At 32.6% G+C, this 16,851-nt stretch overlaps 1 protein-coding gene across 1 annotated transcript; it reads right to left on the reverse strand.

The window, feature by feature from the left end:
• Window positions 1-2,254: 2,254 nt before the first annotated feature.
• LOC143922597 (putative sodium-dependent multivitamin transporter) lies at window positions 2,255-16,755 on the reverse strand. The gene is made up of 12 exons (XM_077445910.1): window positions 16,687-16,755; window positions 11,675-11,843; window positions 10,741-10,962; window positions 8,516-8,672; window positions 8,257-8,440; window positions 7,821-7,917; window positions 6,445-6,545; window positions 6,142-6,361; window positions 4,231-4,455; window positions 3,982-4,157; window positions 3,728-3,891; window positions 2,255-2,578 (listed from the first exon to the last, which is right to left on the reverse strand). Exons 2-12 carry the CDS (start codon window positions 11,792-11,794, stop codon window positions 2,454-2,456), a joined length of 1,791 nt encoding a protein of 596 aa, XP_077302036.1. The 5' UTR covers window positions 11,795-11,843; window positions 16,687-16,755; the 3' UTR covers window positions 2,255-2,453.
• Between the last annotated feature and the right edge of the window lie 96 nt (window positions 16,756-16,851).

Below are 16,851 nucleotides of genomic sequence, written 5' to 3' on the forward strand. Positions count from 1 at the left end.
TTAATAAAAACGAAGGTCCATGAACGGTGTATATTCCATCTGAAATGTGAAAAATTTTCATTAAACAATCTTTCAAAAGCTGTAAAATAAATCCAGGTTAACAGATAAATCACTAAAAAACTATATGTATTGATTTTGAAAAAGATAAATATTTTTAATTACAAATTTTCATGCAAGCGTAAAGCAAAAGCCAATTTAAACAATCAAACTAATTAAGAATACGGATACTTTTATCAAAGTATTTCAAAATACAAACGATATTCCACCATCTTTTTGAGTTTATTCATTATTTTAAAAAAAAATGGCCAACATATGTATGTACTATGGGGTCTACCAAACCAAAAGTCAAAAGATCGAAAAATCAAATATCAGCAGGCAAAGATCGAAAATCGAAAGATCTTAAGTCGAAAGATAAAAAAAAGGGTGCATGGTAAACGGTACTATAACGGTAATGTATATGTATATATATATATATATATATATATATATATATATATACATTCTTGCAGTTAAATTATCACACCAAATGATTCAAATATGAAATCCAAAGGATGATGGAATATTGCACAAACTATTTTGAAAGCCCGATCTCTACGTACATCTCTATTAATTATACAAAAATTTTGTTTCTACATAAAGAATATGCTTTTATTAAAGTATAATTTAACATAATATGATCGTAACATAAAATTTTGCATACTGGAGTGACGCGACACTACTTGCATTGTTTTTCACAGCCCTAAAATGATGTTAAAAACATTGACACATCATGCAAAATTATATATATAACTAAAATCAGGAACGGGAATAGAATCAGTAAGCTTTTTCCTTTGTTAAAATTGATTTGTTCGTTTTGGCAAAATCAAATTGAAGCCAACGGTTTAAAAAATAAATATTTAAATGGATTCAAACCTTCAGCTGAATACTGATCAAGTAGCATTTTATGTGAAACTATGCTATTCATTTATAATACAGGGGTTTTTAAGTCAACACACACACGCAGTATGGCATTAGTGTAAATATGTATGTACATAACAACAAGCTGATGATTTTATCATGCTGAGACCAATATGTCATGCGATAGGGCCTGGTTGTTGATATGAGCTGTCATTATCGATATTGGGCCTCGATTTGAATATCAATCGTACGTTGGATATATTGTAATCCTTCGAGTGAGCTTTGCTTTTATTTTTTTATAATAGAACGACAAAGTTGTACAAGAAATGTCCACAATTATAGAATAACGCGATGAATGGAAACTATCCCGGTCCTGGATAAAATAAAATAAAATAAAATAAATGCATAAGCACATATACATACCTCGAGTGATCATAATTTCAAATAATAAGTAGTAAGCCATTCCCCATCCAACAATAAATAAGATTTTGATAAAAAAATAAAGTAAGAAAAAATTTCGCAGAAGATATATTACGACGGACGACGCCAGCTTGTGTGTTTACTACAAAATTATAAATAACAAAATAAAACCAATTCCATGATTTTTAGCAAAAAAAATAATTGTTAAACATGTGAATGTACATAAAATTTCGTAAGCAGTGTGAGCACTATGAACTTATGTAGCTTATAAAGTTAGAATACAAAACATTTAGAAAAGAAGTGAATGTGAATAAATTTAACGTGTTATTTTATAGAGTAATAACAGTCACATAAAGAAAGGGTTGTGGCTATTTGTAGGTACTATATCTGCAAATTATTGGCTATTTGCAGGTACTATATCTGCGAATTATTGGCTATTTGCAGGTACTATATCTGCGACAGGCGCAAAGCCTTCTGCGCATGCGAGTGAACTGTCACTGTCAGCGTGTTTAGTGTTAAAATTTTATTTAAACCTCTTAAGTTTTTGTTCAAACTCGTAAAGTGACGTAGAGTAAAAAATATAATCCAAATTAGTTAATATTATTAATTGTTAGAAAATTATTATCATATACAACGTATAATACCTACACACAAACTAGCTAAATGATATAAATCTATTATAATAGCGTGCGAAATTTATAATGAACGATTGATTAAACAAGACTAGCATACATTAATTGTAAGAAATTATAATCGGATTATAAGTTCACGCGCATGCGCAGAAGGCTTTGCGTCTGTCGCAGATATAGTACTTGCAAATAGCCAATAATTCGCAGATATATGTAGTACCTGCAAGTAGCCACAACCTTAAGAAAAATATGCTATATTTACAGTTTTTCCTTCGGCAGGGAACAAAACCATGTAAAATTGTCCACTGTGTATCATACCAATATAATAATAATAAAAGATACAAATGTAATATCCAGTTTAGCGTGAAAATAAATTCGCATAATATCTAATTACAATTAAATCAGCCAAATTATTACACTGCAAAGGGTTAAAAAAATTCAAAAAAAGAAAATATAAACTAAATAATTAGCGTGTACATTTAAATATTATAATATAGTGTAAAAACGCTATATTATCATATGGGACAGTACCTGAAAGTTGTATCGATTCAGTAGTTTGTCATTACGTTTTCTAATGCCTCTGGCTATAATCGGCGAAAACAAATCAGGATTTGGCAAATTTCCAGCTGAAACTGTGATACAAATTGAATTAAAAAATTATAAAGTCTGTCAAATACGTTTATGTATCTACATTTCATAGAATAATAATAAAAGTATATAAAGAATATAATACAGGGTGTTATTAAACTAAGTGCAAAGCCTTAAAGGGTTGATAGCTCATATCATTTAGAAAATTTTGAGCCACACACACATACATACATACATACCTCAGTACAAAGTCTTATGGTTTTTTTTTTAATTTCATTTTTAAAGATTTTAGTAAAAACACCAAAATCTCAGTTAATAGCTAATACTGCCCAAGTTAAAATTGGTATTTAGTCAATTATAATTTTTTTCTTTTCTAATGTTTATTCAATCAAATATAAACAAATACAACCATCTGTGTCAACAGAAAAAAATATTAGAGACACAATAAGTTTTCAAAAAATTTTCAAGTAGAAAAAAGCTGATATTTTTTTTTTAATTTAAAAAATAACTAAATTTTTAAATGTAAACTTTTCTTTTAAGATATCTCTCATGCAGATGTCTCGCCGATTATCAAAATTAGGGTGTACAACATTGATGAATAATACTCATAGATATGGGCCCTGACGTGAGTGCGGATCTAGTGTATTATACATCAATATAATTGAGACATGATGTGCGGATCTAGTGTATTATACAAACATAATTGAGAGAAAGCGCCGTACAAATTTTTATAGACAGATTATGTTCAAATGCCGATTTCTAATGCACGATAGAGTCCTTCGTCTCACTTCCGTGGTGGTAATTTTGAGTTTCATCTCTTCTTCATGGTTTGAAAAGATTTTTATATTTTTATTCTGATTAGCTGTTATTTTGTAATTATTATTTTTTTTTGTGTGAAGACTGTACTGTATGTGTGGTTCAAAATGTTCTAAATGATATGAGATATCAACCCTTTGAGGCTTTGCACTTAACTTAATAACACCCTGTATAATAAATAAGAAGTATCATAAATAGTGATTTGAATCGGAATAAAAATAATATACGTATAATCAATTGAAAATATAAATATGAAAAGCACGAAAACTTTGTTGCAAAGTTCCTCAAAAATAAGCACGACAATAAACCTGATATAGTACATAAACGTATTTTGCCTGAATAAATAGATATGTTCATAAAATACATGGAGTGTATACTTGTGTGAATTCTATTCTTATTTCTTATCTCCCATACGTTGCCAAATATTCTTGGAGAAATTTTTCGCAAAATCACCGACGTCAAGTACCCAACGATCAAAGTGCAGAGAAATCCGAGCACACCAGACCACATATAAGAAATTCGGTACAGATAAAAGTAACCACTAAGAGAAAAAATCAAATAAATACATTACACGTATAAATACAAAACAAAATAATCAAATACAAAAATACATAAGACGAAATAGACTTGCTTATTATCCAGCACTGTCGCATTACGATTTGAGCTCAACAAAATCGTAGTAGAATGAGTTGAAATATCAGTGCATCCGTCAACGTATCTGTTCAAATATGAGGGTGGCGGCTTGGGTCCCCCAAACCCTATCCAAAGCGACAGCGACAATCCAGACAACATTCCAATAAGTGATCCCTGTATAGAAACGATCAAATTTGAAACAAACGACACAGCTTAAAACAGATTTCAATACGGAAACTTTTCATACCGTTTCATTGGCCCCCAGCGTGAACATTCCTAATGTGAAAACTCCGAAAAGCGGTCCACCAACAACGCTAAAGATCGTTAGAGCTGATTGCAAGACTCCTCCTAGATATTGTGCTAAAAATGCAATCGCTAAACAAGCTAAGCCATAAGTGCATGCTACGACTTTCGTCCATACCGCTAGACCTTTCTCCGGCAATGCCTGCTTCTTTATAATCTTATAGAGAGGCTTAAATAGAAAACATTAATATATTAACACACACACACACACATATATAATAAATATTATTTAATAATCTGATGACTTTTTATTACTTGAAACATTTTTATATGAACCTACATATGTATACCTATATGCATATTAACTCACTATGGACCGTAAACGCGGAAAAAGACGCAATTAAAAAATTAAAACAATAGCTTATGACAACGTTGCATCATCTCATCCATTATATAAATTATATAAAGACAAGCCCTGCAAATTCGAGATTATTTATGATATTATGCCAAGGTATGGGCGTTGATTATAAACGACTATTATAGCATCCTCCCATATTGTCAAGGGGTAAAGTGCTGAAGAGAGTATTTCAGCTCAGGGATGAGATCGCTATATTTCTACAACAAAACCCACAGCTTATGTCAGAACTATTTCAAAACATAAACTGGATAGCCAAACTAACTTATTTGACAGATATGCTTGTCCGTGAGAATTACTGAAAAATATATGCTGGTCCGTCAACTGAAAAAATTTGAGTAGCACTGCCGTAAACACGTATGCTGTGTTTTTAATAAAATTTCATTCAAAAAAAATTATTATTCAAAATATTAAATTTCAAACATACATAGATATCTTTATCCATTCATAGATTATAATCCAAAATATCGATAAATAAATGTAAATATATATATGTATGTATTTAAATTTATTTATTTTCTGAAGAATTGATCGATAATATTCCAAAATATTATAATAACATTCTGAAAATATATAAAATCTCCAAATATTGAAATGGACTGGTTACTCTATCTATGTATGTATGTACATACGTATTAACAATAGACGAAGTTTTATGATCATGCGACAATTCTAAATCGAGATTTGACTGATTCAAACTCAGAATCGATAACTGATCACATTCTCAGGATCTAGAAAAAATATATGTCAATGTATTTTGGGGATATTATTTTTCTTGTGTAGGCATACATATTTCTCATAATTGAATCTTTCATTCAAATGAATAACACAATGTTCTATAATATATGTATGTAAGATAGATACTGTTTATAACTTGAAAATACATATATATATATGTAAATGTTATACAAAATTGAGGACAGCAATCACCACAGTTTGAGAAATACTAATCTGATAACTCATACAATCAAAGACGACTATAAAGAAGATGAAGAAGAAATAGAAGGGCTTTGGAGTTATGTTTAATTTTAAAAAACCTATTACTTTTTGAAAAATACGCAGACTCTCATAGAGAGTTTTCAGAAAATTCTGGCAGTCCATAATGAGTTAACTATGCATCATTCATTAAATACTTTTCAAATTGATTCCAACCCCGTTGTGTCATCAGAAAATGTTTCCAGAGATTCTGTGCAAATATGTATGATAAAAAGACAAATTTCCAGATGAGGTTTACAAGAAAAAGGTTGGGTGTAATTAAGCGGACATGATGTATATAAGATATATAGAGATAAATTAGCTAATAGATAGAGAATCTATTGGCTAATTTATTCCAAAACCTAGGCAAAACTCAATTCAAATCAACTCAAGATCAATTGACAAAACTTAAGTAGAATTTTGACCACAATAAGAAAAGATAAAAAAAAAAATGCCATTTGAAAGATGATTTGAACACATTTCATCATAAATTACACACTCAATGGATAAAAAAAATAATGAAACCTTTATATAATCTTGTAAGGTGACCGCAGCCAAGCTGTTACAACCTGCCGAGATCGTAGACAAAGACGCGCTGAATATCCCCGCGATAAATAGACCAGCCAATCCAGGAATCCCGCCCATCGTATCGATGACGTAATATGGCATGAGTTGGTCCACGGAGGATATCTTATTGTCTACCATCGGATCACAGTTATAGTACTTGGCAAATATGGCGAGACCGCTGAAAATAACAATCAACGATAATTATCGAATGATTATACCGTACAACGAGATCAATCGCCTCATACGAACAACTGCTTGTACCTGAAAGACGTGCTCAAGCTCAACAAGGTCAAAATAGGCCAATTCCACCACAGGCATTTTTGTGACGTCTTCAAATCTTTCACGGTGAGCAATCTTTGGACCTGTCAAAGATAAAAAAAGCTGATCGAGACTTAGATACTTCTTAGATCGAGAATAAAGATACTTCTGATGTATTCAATCAATCAGCGTAGCTTATTTCACGCTCGGACTATATTATGTAAATAAAACCAACGATACCATAGTGATTATCATAAATAAGGTGAATTCAGATACAATTCGAATAGCAGATACATTACTTATTGACGAAATTTTACTTTGTAAACCGAGAATATTTTAATACAAGATGAGCCAAGGCAATGAATAAAAGAAACAGCGAAGGTTAGCCTACATTAAATACGTACCCGAATGAAAAATTTTGAATGCTAAATAAATTTATTGTGTTGATTTCCTGTCAGTCTAGAATAGAAAAATATTCCTGTGGTTTTGATTATCACCAGAGGTTAAATCTTCTCTCTCTCGTGAACGGTATTTAAATTAATCTCTGTATCCTATTATGATAAACAAATTCATTATATTCTCTTAGTCTAGACTTGGAAATATATTCCTTCGATTTGATTATCAAATGATGTCATGTCTATACAGAACTGCCATACGTTCCGGTAGACCGGGATACGTCGCAGTTTATAGATCACTATCCCCGTGTCCCGGTTCGTGAGTCAGTTGTCCTGGTATTATGTATATCAGTAGACATCTTTCACCAGAAAATCTTTATCGGAAAACCTTTATCAGAATATGTTTGTGCACAGTTAAGCATTTTAAATGATCATTGTGAATTGAAAAGTACAAAGAAACAACTGAAATACTGAATATTAAACAATAAATACTAGAGAACCAAATGAGACCAACTGAAGAACAATCAGAAGCATTTTAATACTGACATTTATTATCTTGAAGAGTAGCCAGTGCCACTGCTTTTATATAATATCCTTGAATAGAAACGACTAGAAAAATTTATATCGTTCTATGATTTAATGTATGAAGAAATAATGCAGTATTTAAATACCATTACAGGAATTGCAATGTCAGCAGTATGGAAAGCTAAGGTCAAGCTAGACAAATTTTTATATTATACTTTTTCAAAAAAAACCAAGGAAAGAGATTGAATGGGAAATCTTGTCAAAAACTGTCTATTTAAAATTCCAGATCACAATGCACATATGAAACGACTTTTTTATTTACAAAATTTGTATTTCAAATTTGAAGACAAATGTCTCAGTCGACGTCTCGACAATATCTCACATGTCAGTCGTATTATACATATGTATATTACATACATATGTATATCACATATATTCCTATAAACGAAATATAATAACCTGTGTTTGATTCACTGCATATAGCGATAAATACGTCACCATACCTCCGATGATAAGTGACCACCAAGTGTGCCTTTCAGTCGGATCTAAGCTGAAACTGAAACAGACACAACCACATACATAAGATAAACCTTGCAATAAAAACACACAAACGTTACAATCACCTTAAAAAAATTAACACTGCGATTTAGAAGAAAATATTTACAGGCAAACTAAATAGAATAGCATTGTACTGAGCTCGCTTGAGTGCTATTATCTTCAAAATATGACTTAATTCTTTACTATATACATATATATATATATATATATATATATATATATATATATATATATATATATATATATATGTATTTAGTAAGTGAATATTTGCTGTCAAGATACTATATAGTCATCTAAATATGTTAGCATGCATATTAAATTAAAACGGAGAACCTACTTTAAAAATTCTATACGACCTCGGTCTTCAGCAATGCTCCATATGGCTGAAATCCCACCATTAACGACGGCCGCGTATATAATTATACTATAAACGGCTGCGAACATCAAAACAGACTGAAACACGTCTGTAACGAGTACGGCTTTCATACCACCGACGGTTGAGTAAAAAGTGCACACCAATCCTGAAATCAATCGATCAATTGCAAGATCATATCCATCGTTATGGAGCGAATTCAGATACGGATTGAACTTCGAACCTATTAAAAGAATCGAAAATGTTTTCGAGAGTCCGGTAACAGCTTCGAGGGTGATCGCCGGAGCGTATATGACGATGCCGATGTACATGACCATTTGTAGAGTATAGGCCAAAGATGCTATCAAACGAATCCTTTTACCGAAGCGCAATCCCAAATACTGAAAAATTGAACAATCGTCAATTTCGATTTAGGTACACGAGCGATTCGCTCATAGTATTATTATTGTTGAACATTGAACATCACTAATAATACATATATAAAACAATAAACGCACAATTCTGAAATGGAGAAACCAGTTATTATCACGAATAGTACTACGCATTTGACCATTTTCACTTTCATAATTTACACTCATAACTAATACATCGCATGAAAAACAAATTATAATGTATTCAATAGTAAATAAATTAGGTTGTGGCTATTTGCAGGTACTATATCTGCAAATTATTGACTATTTGCAGGCACTATATTATATATTTGTTTTAAACATCTTAAAGTTTAGTTCGAGCTCGTAAAGTGACGTAGAGTAAAAAATATAATCCAAATTAGTTAATATTATTAATCGTTAGACAATTATTATCATATACAACGTATGTATGATACCTATGTACATACAAGTACAAGCCGCGAACTAGCTAAATGATATAAATCTCGTGTATAATGAACGATTGATTCCTGCAGATAGACACAACCAATAAATTATTCCAACATTCAACAAATATATTGCACATGAAAATTATTATTATCACTTTATTTTTTTAATATAGTACGTTTGTGTCCAATAGCCCAAGTTAAAAGTGTTCCAAATAAAATGAAGGTGTACCAAGTGAATAGTATTTATTTTAAAGTTAAAGTTAGCGTTTGAAATAAAGTTCAGTGTACTTAGTGAAAAGTATTAATCAAAAATAAAGTTCAATTATATATTCCCCAGAAATCAATAGCTTCCACTATTTTCTATAACCTTCTTCCATCGATCGAGCAATTTTGTGATATTATTTTTGAAATAAATTGTAGACATTAATTGTATTGCTCGATCCATGAAATATTCATAGAAAACTAACTAGCATTGCCCGGCAATTCGGTTATTAGGTTAGAAACGCACAGCGACTTTTCACACAGACATAAAAATACATATGTACATAATAAATGACCCAGCTAAACGCAAATAGCAAAAGAATACATATATAGGTACAAAAAATATTCACAAACCGCCGCAACCGACATAGTACCAGTTCTATTCTTTTTATGCATTCTTCAGGACTGTGGAGTGGTTATATTTCAGTTGGAGTCAGACAATTTTCAAAGCCTTTAAATCGCATTTATTTTTTTACGAATATATACATATATGCATACATACGTAACTCACCAATACCCAATTTATGCTGATCTGAGACACAGAGTATCTATCCTTGTCTTTTTCTCATGTTTAGTTCAAATTGAGGACAGGCCTTATATTTGCTACATCCATTACGCCAAATGTGTACATTTTAAGGTCTGTTCATACCGGTACAGCACAGTACGAAAAGTATTCTGCAGTACATTCTATATGAACACATTCTATATGAACACATTCATATGTAACAACAGTAGCCGACAACGTATTCATATTATACAATAGTACGCATTACGTGACGTCATAATAGCGAGTGCACGCGTACTAACGAATATTTACGGAAACGTCATATTGTGATAATATTCACTCGATGATACGATGCAAACAATATTGCGCTGTAATGTGTATGTAAGTCGATTTTACCTTGCACTAAGTCTGAACGTGCTGAAACGTGCGTTGCTGTATAGTATGAATAGAAGTAGTCTTTTCCGTGCACCGCTGTGCCGGGCTGTTATCCTACAGTGCTGGATAGTATGAGTAAACCCTTATTATTTTATAAAAATGGTTTTTTTTTACCCTGGTATTTTTAAATCTGTGTTTGTGAAAGCCCGCAGTGTGTATTAGGCCTTAATAGCTAAGCGTCTCTGCATGACATTTACATGTGTATCAATCAGTATTAATTGAAAAGAATGGAAAAGGTCATTGAAACTACATACTATAAAACAATACGAGTAGATAAAAGCACGTGCTGCGTCTATTAATGCCAAAGCTGGTTCACATTAATTACAATTCATGAAACAATACGCTATCGGCGAATAGTAGTAGCTAAAAATACAACATAATACTTTCCGAACAATCCACGGTCGCTTTATTTAAGTACTTTTATACAAACCTCATACGCGCTGACTCTTTGCAACTTAAAGAACACCGGCAGGTATAAGTAGGCCGCAATCGGGGTCGAGATTCCATACGCAATGTTAATTATTACAAATTGGGTCCCGTACATGTAATTCTCCGAAGATACCCCCAATAGAGTTATCGCAGACATAAAAGAGGCCATTAACGAGAAGCTGACAGGTATGAAAGACATGTTCCTATCTGCTAGTAGATATTCCTAAAATTTAAAACATTGACATTAAAACAACCCATTACGAGAAATAATCAGAAATAATAAATAATAAGCGCCGATATATATATATATATATAATTAAGGCAAAATAATTGGGTTTTAAATTGACAGCTGTGTACTATCATATTCATTTCATACATTTTTCTCATACATATGTGCGTCACTAATAGACACTAAACTAAAATATAGCACAGTTCATATAAAACAAAAACAAAACGCGAAGAAATAAGATAAAAAGGGTAAGATGGCTTCGAATGACACGTGAATTTTTCAATCTCAACATAATTAGCATTAAAGATGTCAGTACTAGACTGACCTTTGCAGACAGGAAGAGAGTTAACATAAAATTGAGTATGTATGGTGTCTGCCTTGTAGCAATTCATTCAAAAGTAGTCAAAACACAATAGGAAATTATAATAAAAATGTGAGTCAATATTATGAAACTATGCGCATAATTTGCATATTTTCTAAAATGTACTAAGGTTAAAGTGTTGATTTTTCATTGTGAATATTAAAATAAATTATACAATGTTACATATAGTCCCGATAAGTATTTATGTACATATGTACGAGAAGGTTAAGCAATGATAATAAATTCAATGTTATACAGAATAAATTGTTATTGACTTATCTCCATATAAAATATCTCATTTGGTGCATATACTGCGCATTTTTTCGAATGTATCAAAGTATAAACCTGAGTAGTTTGCTGCCTCCCTCCGGTGAATCGGTAGAATAATCCAATTCCCATTGATATTAAGACCATTAATACCATAATGGTGTAATCCCAAGCGTCGAAAGTTAGTTCTGTAGCCATTTCGAATAAGGTGTGTGTTTTTTAAGCACACGATACTTTCACCACTTCACTGAAACGGATAAATCAACCATCAAAAAATATTAAAAACCTCAAAAAAATGCAATACGCAAGATAAAAATCGCACCCGTATCTTGTATCTTTTAAAAAAAGTAAAATAATAAGCAAGATTGTCAGTGGCGGCTCGTGAGAATTCATAGGGGGGGGGGCTGCAGTGATTAATCGGGCTGTAGTAGCTTGTTGACCATACCGGTGATCAAATGCAGACAAAAATAGCATGCGCATGTACTATAATGGGAAGTCTGCAGCCCTGCAGCTGATATGTATGGCAAAGCTAGCATGCATTTGTACTATACTGGGAGAGCTGAAGTCCTGCAGCTCACATGGACGGCATAAATAGCATGCATTTGTACTATACTGGGAGTATGCAGCCCTGCAGCTCATATGGATGGCAAAAATAGCGTGCATATGTACAGTGGCGTAGTGTGAGTTCCAGGCGCCCCCCCACAAAATATTTTAAGGCGTCCCCGTCCCCCCCATATATTCGGGTGACCGTGAAAAAGTCGAAAATATTCGTTTATCATGCATAAATATGAAAAACGGTTAGTATATATGTATATATCAGTGGCGTGCGGTAAAACTCTCTCTCCCCCCCCCCCCCTCGTACAACCTCACTTAATTTGCGCGGAACAGAGGAACAAGAGGAACAGGCTTTTCCTCCCGTATTAAGCGCGCACATTAAACAACGGTGTATGACAAAAAGAGAGATAATTTCACCGCAGCCAATGATACATACATATTATATATGCATAGTACCGTTTACCATGCACCCTTTTTTTTTGATCTTTCGACTTAAGATCTTTGCCTTCCGATATTTGCTTTTTTGACCTTTTCACTTTCGGTCCCGTGAGATAGACCCATATCGAAGTGCATTAATAGTCTAATCTGGACGACCAACAAGCAGTGCATAATCTGTTTAAAGCAGGGGTCCCCAACCGCTTTGGGAATTGAACATTATTCCAAACTGAAATCACTCTGTTTGAAAAGAAGGAATCTCTGATCAATTTATTCGATTTTTTTCTTTTTGGAGTCTTAGGGAGTGACCTCTAAGATGAGTGTTTTCATTGAATGTAATAAGTATAGGTAGGATAGTCACAGTGCTATCCATTGTTCGGCAAACCTTTAACAATGCATTTACAACCTTTGAACAATACACGGCCCCCTCAGGCTCCGGTGACTAGTAATAAGTTTGGACATATGACAATTATAATGATTATTTAATATTTAAGACTTCGATTAAGTCGCCTATTATTCTTCTCGTCTTCAATGTAGTGAGATTCATTCTTTTCAATCTTTCGTTACAAGAAAGTGATTTAAGTAATAAATTGATAATAAAGTAATAAATTGTAAAATAAGTAATAAATTGACAAAAAAAGTAATAAATTGAAAATAAGTAGTAAATTGACAATAAAGTAATCAATTGAAAATAAGTAATAAATTGAAAGATAATTTAATTTAATGTGAGCTTTGTGCCTGGTGTAAGCTAGACGTGGAAATATACTCGCTATTTCAGTGCTGATCCAAAAATTATATATACTGATTTTAAATCTTACTTGTGCATTCATATTACTTTGCAGATCTGTCTGACTGTCTGACTGTCTTGCAATTCGATATCAATATCAATTACATTCACACTAAATTGATCAATCACCCTATCTGGAATATTTAGATTTATAATATCATTACATCTAACTTGCATATCCTCGTGAAGCTGCTTCAAATGTCTAATATATATATGTAAAGATCATCATCTTGTATTTCGCGTTGTCCAATATTTATTTGGAAAAAATTGAGCTTTCAAAAAAAAAGCAATAATTACATTTTTACAACATTTTGAGATAACAAAATTTTCCGTGATTGTTTAACGAATTAAATTTCTCCAATATATCTGATAAATAAAATATATCGCATTTGCACTCTTGCTCGTTTCCAAATTGGTTGTCATTCATAAGGACACAATACTGTTCCTAAGTAGAAAACAACACGATTAAGTATAACAACGCAATTACCCTTAGATACAATCAACGAGTATTCTTTGTGTAATCAAAGGCGCTCAAAATCACATGTTTGTTTTCCTCACATGTTTGTCGAAAAAGGCGATATCGAAGTGGATTTGATTTAGTGAAATTTATTGTTTTTATTATAATATATATTTTACGAAATTCAAGCGTATATTTAGTTTCATGACAAATCAAACATCCAAGCTCTTCTTTCCGGTTCCGGCCCGCGGGCTGTAAGTTGGTAACCACTGGTTTAAAGTAACTGATCGGGAATTTTCCTTAAAAACTTCCTACCTGTTAATTTATAACTTTGTAATTTTTATTGGTTTTCACGCCTCATACAATTTCGAACACATTGGAAACGAGTTCGAATTATCGCATGATCACAAAACTTTATCTATTGTTACTACGTGCATAGATAAAGTAAATATACAAGAATAAGAGAGAATTCTCAGCAGATAGGTTGAAAAATGGCACTGACGTTCAAAAAATGGAAAAAGACGGCGCAGTCTCCTAGCCCTATTGGCATAGATCAATTACACAATGAGGATGAATTCAAAATATAATAATGTATGCACATATACATACATACAATAAAAAGAGGTTTTTAAAAAAATATTACAGAACAAATTAAAAAATCAGTAAAAAAGACGCGCCGCTTTGTGGCGCCCCCCGAGACTCGGCGCCCCCCCGCATTGCGGGGTCTGCGGGCGCGGTAGCTACGCCACTGCATATGTACTATACTGTAATATGTAATAGACTGCGGATAGAGACCGTGCTTTTTCCAGGAATCGGGGCGGTTTGGCTCTATTTACAAAACTAGAGTACAAAAAAAAAGGTTAGGCGAACCTTTTACAACAATTGAACAATAAACGGCGCGCTGTGGATCCGACCACTAGGCTGTATCCCTGCAGCTTACATGGATGGCATAAATAGCATGTATATATACTATACTGGGAGAGCTGTATCCCTGCAGCTTACTTGGATGGCAAAAATATAATGCATTTGTACTATACTGGGAGGGCTGTAGCCCTGCAGTTTACTTGGATGGGGAAAATAGCATGCATTTGTACTATATATACTGGGAGGGCTGTAGCCCTGCAGCCCATATAGACGAGCCACCACTGAAGATAGTACAAGTACATACATAGAAAAGGTTACGAAATATTCACTACTACTATTTTTGATGAAATTATTTTAATGTGACTACAATCAACTAAAAAAAATATAATTGATAAATACCAATCTTTGATTTATCACCAATATGTATGTATATGTGTATATACCATTTTGACCATTGTGGCGCTTTAGGAATTCCTGTTATGCCACAAGGGTCTGTTTAAAATAAATAAATAAATAAATATACATTTTTATTGTGTGCATATCAATTTTACAACAAACAAGATGATCCTTTGAATAAAGGAAGCGCAATTTCAGGTTGCCAACGAATAACTTTATGGTCGAAACGTAAAAATCTCTCGTATAATAGAGATAAAGGCTATTACTTAATTGCAGACATTGTATGTATAGGCAATTAAGCACGATTACGAAAATAAACATGGACACTTTCAGTGCGTACATACATATGTGTAATTTGAAAATCCACGAAAGTAACAACAGTTGCGGTAGTTTACAGAATGTCAATACTTTATAACAAGAACAGTCGTTGACACTTTACACAAGTCAGCTTTTTACTTGTTTTTTTTTTGTTATATTACACATTGGCGTTTGCATCGTAAGCTGAATATTGCTTGATTGCGACATTCATATTTCTAACAAAGAAAAAAAATTTTCTAGTGAAATACAATGCTTATTGAATTAAAATATTCACATATTACATATGTACAATATGCACCCATGGTGACCAAACGTTCTATATTTCATAGGATTCTATATTTCATAGATTTACTTATTTTCTGATTCAGCCATTTTGTAAGTTTCATAAGACTCGCCAAATCTGTATTGATTTTTAATATTACATAACTCCTTTCGTGAAATTTACGCGTGATTGGTCCTTTCGTGATTTGTCCGCGAAAAATATGCAGACTTGATTAATATTGGGTTATTCTGATAGCATTGAATATAAATCAGACATTACATGGCTTCTTTAGTAGATTGTGATGAATTAAAGTAATGACCAGGGCTTCTTTTTCAAAAATATATCATGGCATATGGCCCATATAAAATGTTGTTAGATCGTAGTAAATGCATATATTGATTTTTCATTTCAAATTGACATTGAAAAGGGGTCAATTTGAAATGAAAAAAGTTTAATTGAAATGAAAACGGGTCAATTTTGAATGAAAATCCTGTATCACTATCATGCTATTGATAGTTTTAGTACCCAATATCGTTTTCAATCCGGATACCGCAATACCGGATATACTTTTATTCCTGCTGGAAATCAAAATGAGGATAATCTAATTTTTCCTTATGAAACAATTTTTGATTTATTCTTTATATTCCTCAGAGAAAATATGGTCACAGAATAATACTGCGATTTAAAGTTAGTGCGTGCGAATACATCCATATACCTATTTACAAATCTAATTGCGCAAAGTTAAAATATAAATGGGTATGTTATAATTGACTTGTATGAAAATAGGATTCATCTCTAGAGCGCATGTGTATTAAAGGTCAAGATCGATGTCGGCTTTTAAATATTACGTATATATTCAGCTCTTACATTGGAACTGATGGTGTAAATATCGACGGACAACCATTTCGGAATACGATGAAATAATCGACCGTCTGCGAATGGCGATGGTAAAAGTGCGAGTCGATTTGATTTTATGTGATGAAATGTAATTTTGACAGTTGGACGACATTACTTACATACGTTAAGCAGAGAGATAGAAGACCGCCAACGCACCACCACTCGCCGCGATAAGCCGCGGAACACTGAACGTCTCTCCCTGCGCAATCATAAACGACGATGTCCAACTAAAGGAACAAATCCCGCCACTCAGTAATACCAACTCATTTCCTAATAGATTATTT

Source organism: Arctopsyche grandis, chromosome 2 (genome assembly GCF_051622035.1).
Source record: "Arctopsyche grandis isolate Sample6627 chromosome 2, ASM5162203v2, whole genome shotgun sequence".
NCBI lineage: Eukaryota > Metazoa > Arthropoda > Insecta > Trichoptera > Hydropsychidae > Arctopsyche > Arctopsyche grandis.